The sequence below is a fragment of the Rhamphochromis sp. 'chilingali' genome (genome assembly GCF_963969265.1).
Source record: "Rhamphochromis sp. 'chilingali' genome assembly, chromosome: 4".
NCBI classification, from domain to species: Eukaryota; Metazoa; Chordata; class Actinopteri; order Cichliformes; family Cichlidae; genus Rhamphochromis; species Rhamphochromis sp. 'chilingali'.
The window spans coordinates 31,840,280-31,846,279 of NC_137948.1; the positions used below are offsets into that span (position 1 = coordinate 31,840,280).

Here is a 6,000-nt window from a genome sequence, read left to right on the forward strand (position 1 = left end):
AATATTCTTATCCAGTTTATGAAAGAGTTTCCAAAACCAAATTTGTGTAAAGTTGCGAATAAAAATTTCCAATTAACTCTGTCAAATGCTTTTTCTGCATCTAGAGATAATATTATGGTTTTGATGTTTTTATTGTATGAGTAGTCTATTAAATTAAGTAATCTACGAGTGTTTGTTGAGGAGTGCCGACCTTTTATGAAACCAGTTTGGTCAGGATGAATTAAGAGGGGGGTCATTTTCTCTAATCTCTTTGAGAGAGCTTTGCAGATTATTTTAAGGTCTACATTTAAAAGAGAAATTGGACGATAGCTTGAGGGAAATAAAGGGTCTTTGCCTGGTTTTAGCAGGAGACTAATGTTGGCAGAATTCATATTTGGTGGTAGTCTGCCCTTTTCCTCGATTTCCTGCAACATGCTGTGGAATACTGGTGCCAGAATTGTCCAGAATTCTTTGTAGAATTCTGCAGGGAAGCCGTCTGGACCTGGAGCCTTATTATTGGGCATACTTATCAGGGCTTCCTGGAGTTCACTTGGCGTCAGTGGCGAATCCAGTTCCATTGCTTGACTGTCTAGTAATTTTGGAAGAGTTACGTTGTCAAGAAACAGATCAATTTCATTTTTAGATGGGTTTATTTGTGGTGAGTATAAAGTTTCATAGAAATCCCTAAAAATGTTGTTTATTCTTCCAGGATCATATATTGTGTTCCCCGATAAATCTTTAGCAGCACATATAGTTGTTTTTTCTTTATTTATTTTTAGCTGGTTAGCTAGAAATCGACCTGATTTGTTACTGTGTTCAAAATTCTGCAAGCGAAGTCTTTGTATAAGGAATTGTGTTTTTTTATTAATAGTTTCATTTAATTCTAGTTTTGTTTTGCATATTTTGTTCAATGTTTCCTGATCTTGGTGGGACGCGTAGGCTTCTTCTAGTGATTTGATGTTTTTTTCTAATTCCTGAATATTTTTGTTTTCTTCTTTCTTTTTGTGTGATGAGAAAGAAATTATTTTACCTCTCATCACAGCTTTCCCTGCTTCCCATAGAACAGAAGCAGATATTCCGGGAGTGTCATTAAAGTCTAAATATGAAGTCCATTCCTTTTTAAAATATTTAATAAAGTCTTCATCTTTAAGTAGTGATATATTAACTCTCCAGTTTTTACTTGGCGTAGTATTATTCTTGTGCATTAGTGTTAAAGATACAGGAGCATGATCGCTGACAGCTATAGGATGAATCTCAGTGTCTGAAATGTCACACAGCAGTGAGCTGCTGACCAAAAAATAATCCAGACGAGAGTAAGAGTGATGAACATGCGAGAAAAAAGTATATTCCTTACTGGTGGGGTGAAGAGAGCGCCATGCATCGCAAAGACCAAAGTCGTTCATATACTGTTTGATTATATTTGTGGACTGCCAATTACGCTGAGTTCCTGTTGTGTTGAGCCTATCCATTTCTTCATTTAGTCCAAGGTTGAGGTCACCGCCAAGAATGAGTGTGCAATCAAGGTGTTCAGAGAGTGCACTAAAAAAACCGTGTCTGTTAATACCCTTTGATTTATTCTTTTCTCGACTTCTGGACTTCTGTTTCTGATTAAATGCCATTCTTCAGTATTTTCCCTTTGCCCTTCGTTTTATGAGCCTTCTCGTGACACTTGTCAAATCAGAGATTTGTGTGTCTGACACACATTGACACGGGGCATTTCTAAGATGTCTCAATATCTTCTCTGTATGTCATGGGACTCTGCTGCTCACTGCTTTCCCCCTCCCTGCGATGCTTTAATTACTTTATCCCTTGTTTCACTCATCCCTTTCTCCTTCACTTCATCGCCCCGAGCTGCTCCTCATTCCTTTTAATTAATCCACACAGATTTAGACACCTTCACCCTGCTGTGAATGCACACACACGCACACACACTAATTCCTAGTAGAGAATAACAACTTTTAAGTGAGCTTGCTTCACTTTGAAAGTTTTTTTTTTTTTTTGTGTGGAAACAAATGCAGTGGGTCTGATTGCTTGTTATTGTGTGTTGTGTTTTGGTTCAGGGCTCCAACGGAAGCATGCAGCTTATGGAAACAGAGTTCTCCAAAACTCTGGGAGAGATGGTGGCTCTTCATCTGCATCACCAGAAGAGCATCCCAGCGTTCCTCTCCGCCGTGACCCTCGACCTCTTCAGCCGACAGACCACAGTCTGACAGAACTGCACACCATCTCACACACTCGTGTAAAAATTCGAGATGAGCTTAACTTTTATTTTGACTTCCCCCCCCCCCCCCCATCGCCCTCTATATACTTCACTTTTCCCCTCGCCTCATACAATATTCATAAATTGTTTTGATTGTGCCGGTATGTTTCAGCAGCTCTGTTGTATGAATAGATCAGCGAGTGCTGTTTTTGTGGCGGATCAGAATCCTGCTTTGATAGAATTTCTTTCATTGAAAAGCAGCTTGGTGCGCCTATTTGTACAATGAATATTTCATCAATAAAGTCTCGAGGAAACCATTTTTTTTTCCTAGTCATCATGAAAATGATCCATAAAAATCACTTATATTTGTATTTAGAGCCTTCTTTAAAAAAATAAAAATAAAAATACTGGATGTTGGAAACACACTTCCTCTAAGTTTGTTCCTTTCTCTAGGGCAGCGGTCCCCAACCCACGGGCCTCAGACCGGTACCGGTCCGTGAGAGCTGAGGCTCGGGTGTGAAATGTATGGTTTTAGCGTTATTTTGTTATCATTTTTATCGTTAACTCTGTTTTCCTGGGTCTTTTCACGTGTGTTATGAATAAATCTTCTTTTTTTTCGGTACTGGTACTAGTTTTATTTTGTTGTATTTATCCACGACACCTTAAAACCGGTCCATGGCACAAAAACGGTTGTGGACCGCTGCTCTAGGGGCCTTATACAAGAGAAAAGAAGCAGTTGTAGTTCCACTCTGTCCGAGCCAATCTGAGCCGGTGTCAAAGCAATCACTGAATCCTGCTTAGTTCAGTTTGTAATTCAGATTTGTTTTTCCCCTCACAAGATTTTTAAAGGTTGGAAGTCAGGAGGCGGTGCAGGGTAATCACACGGGGAGTATTTGTGCGTTTCCACTGTCAGCAGGATCACTAAGCTTGACTGACACTGAAACACTGAAGGAGTAACCGTGTGCAGTCATTTTAGATGTAATAGATGGAAAAATCATGGATATGGGTAATTTAAAAATTTGTGTCACCTATCAGCCTGTCACCCAGGAGAAACGGAGCAGGCGCGAATGAAAGGAACAGTGTCATACAGTATAATATTAGTTCAGGACTCTGAATTTCAATTGAGAAATTATGTATTTGCTCTCTCTTACTTGTTCCTGTGCACCAGCTTTACAGAAGAATTACAGTGTGTGGTGTGCCATGTGCAGGGAAGCTGTAATGTTTAGTGCCTGTAACACAGTCATTGTCCTTGAGTTTGATGAATTGCGATTTATCCCCTTTATGGCTTCAGTTAGCGATTGCATCTTTGTGTGTGTGAACACAACACAAGTGGAATTTCTTGGTAACAATAACGTGAAAATGGCAGAAATAAACACGCTGAAGAGGGGAAATGAGGAAGCCGTCCAATAAAACCGAGAAACAAAAGGAAGCAAACTGAGGATGAAGCCACTCATCACAGCAACGATATAAGGACTCCAGCTGGCCCAGCCATATGCCTCATGAGGCAACATATTCTGCACAGTACATGCCACATACTGTCCTTGTTTTGTTTCTGTTTTTTTACACACATTCTTTTTCACAGCGCAGCACATCTGAACACCCACCGCCCCGATGAGGTCATGTGTTTGAGGGTTTTGCGTAAGCTGTGCAGCACACGCTGCGATCTGCTGTACCTTTGTTGTTTTTGTCTTAAATTTGAAATGAAAATGTTAATAAAACACATTGGACTGTCGATCGAGTGAGATTTAATGAGTCACTGCGTTAATAAATACCCAGACCGCAGGCATTAGGAGACACTTGGATTTGGAGCTAGCACCCGAATGACTGGTGTCCGGGCTCGCACCCATGGGTCTAATTTGCCTCAGACTATGTCCAGATTGACAGATTGGCTACACAGAAGGTGTAGTGTGAGCAGCATGTCAGTGGAGCAGCAACAGCCGCTCTGCCCCTTTCCAGAGTTAGGAAGGGGGGGGATCCATCCTTGTGTTATTATAAAGCACTCTAAGTGTTTTGGTGTTTAATAAGCCTTCACACTAATGGAACTGTTACCCAAACTGCACTTCCTGGATCACATTTTTTGTCATGGATAATTGAAGAAACGTTTTTGTTTTGTGTGTGTTTTTTTTCTTTCTGAATGCTGATTACATGTAAATTAGTCTCTACTGAACAGTGTCTATAAATGTGCAAGCTCAACCAAAGAGGTAACGAGTAGTAGCCACTGAATATGTACTAGTGTACAGCTCGGGTGTATTGCTTCTTGCACGACACTGTATTAACTTAATATTTATTTTATTTATTTATATTTTGGGGTGTTCAAACTCCTTATTACTATAGCAGCAGGTTGTGTGCTTAGAGGGCCGAGCATTACCAAGTGGATATAGTTAAGACTACGTCTAAGCACGGCTCTCTTTCTGGAGTCAAACTCCCACCAGGGCTGGAGTTGCTCTGAGTCAAAGTTGCTGCCAGCGCTCCTGTCCGACAACCCAATAACATGGTGCTGGATGCCGAAGGAATCTGTCAAACCAAAGTACAAGGATTTCTGGGCTTAGCTGACAAATAAAACAGGTGAGGAAAAAAGAGAGCCTGCTAGTGCTACTGTAGAACAGTCTACGGGGTTATTAAATGAGAGTTAACCTACACGCTGTACGTTTCCATTTTGCAATAGAGGAAAAATGTCTGGCACGTTATGGTTCTCTTGCCATTTCTAGCTCATTTCTAGTTCATTTTTGAACAGTGACTTTTTCTTTTTTGCTATTACCTTCATCACCAAATGCCGTTTCCTGTCTTGAGATGCTCTGTCAGGCCTTTACTGCAGCTTCAGTAGCTGCTTGTTTGAGTCCTGTAGACCTTCCCCTCCATATTAGACAAGCGTCATCAGTGCAGGTCTTTAAGTCCAGATTGAAAACCTATTTTTATTCCCTGGCTTTAAACTCTGTAGGAAACGGACACCTTTCTTATTAATTTTATTGTATTATTAATTATTTTATTGTATTTTTAATTTCGCTAGTTGTTTTTGATCTGATGATGATGATGAGTCTCTGCCTCCGATTTTGTATTTGTGTTTCTAAGACTGAACTGTGCACACTCCAGATTTCAGTTCCTGAAGCCATCTCTTGGTTGTAGACAGCAACATGCCTCCTGCAGTGTGTTCTTTTTCAGCCTAATGATGGCATCTCCTTGGGTCTCATCTTGATACCAAATACAAGTTCAGCACTTGGAATCACCGACAGATCTTTTATCATTGTATTTTTGTACTTAGTACACAATACCTTTGAATTTTGTTACAATAAAATATAGATTTGTGTAGAAAATCAATTAGAAAAATCAAGTTGACTCCACATGCATTTAGTCTTATTTAAATACTTTGGCATAGATAAGCTGTGTTAATTCACCAGATTTCAACCTCGTGGGACAGATTTACACAATAAAATCAAGCAAAAGCACAAAACTCATTTTCAGTTGACTGACTTCACAGATCTTTTGTCTGAAATAATGGGGAGCAGGCTTCACCTCGCCTGTTTTTCAATTATAAGTCCAATTCCCTTTGAGCCTATAGAAATGGGGGACTATGCAAAAAAGTAATGTTACTTATTAAATGCCTTGAATTAAAGCTGAAAGCCTGCACTTCAATCCTATACAATTGATTTGGAATGCACTGCGGTAGTGCACAGAAGTAAAACTACCAAACTTGTCATTTTTCAAAAACTTGTGTTTGTCCCAGTAGGTCCACTGTTGCATTGGGGGACACTTATATGAAACCTGTCCAAAGTTTCAGATAATTTTAGTCCAAATCTAAGTGTTCAGACTCCCCTAATCACCGT

General features: G+C 39.9%; 1 protein-coding gene across 1 annotated transcript in view; it reads left to right on the plus strand.

The window, feature by feature from the left end:
- Nucleotides 1–3,864, plus strand: part of mad1l1 (mitotic arrest deficient 1 like 1) — a 69,973-nt gene extending 66,109 nt beyond the window's left edge. The window contains exon 18 of the mRNA XM_080879953.1: nt 2,040–3,864. Within this exon, the coding sequence (XP_080736079.1) occupies nt 2,040–2,189 (150 nt within the window). The 3' untranslated portion in view covers nt 2,190–3,864. The remainder of the gene's footprint in view (nt 1–2,039) is intronic.
- Nucleotides 3,865–6,000: the final 2,136 nt, after the last annotated feature.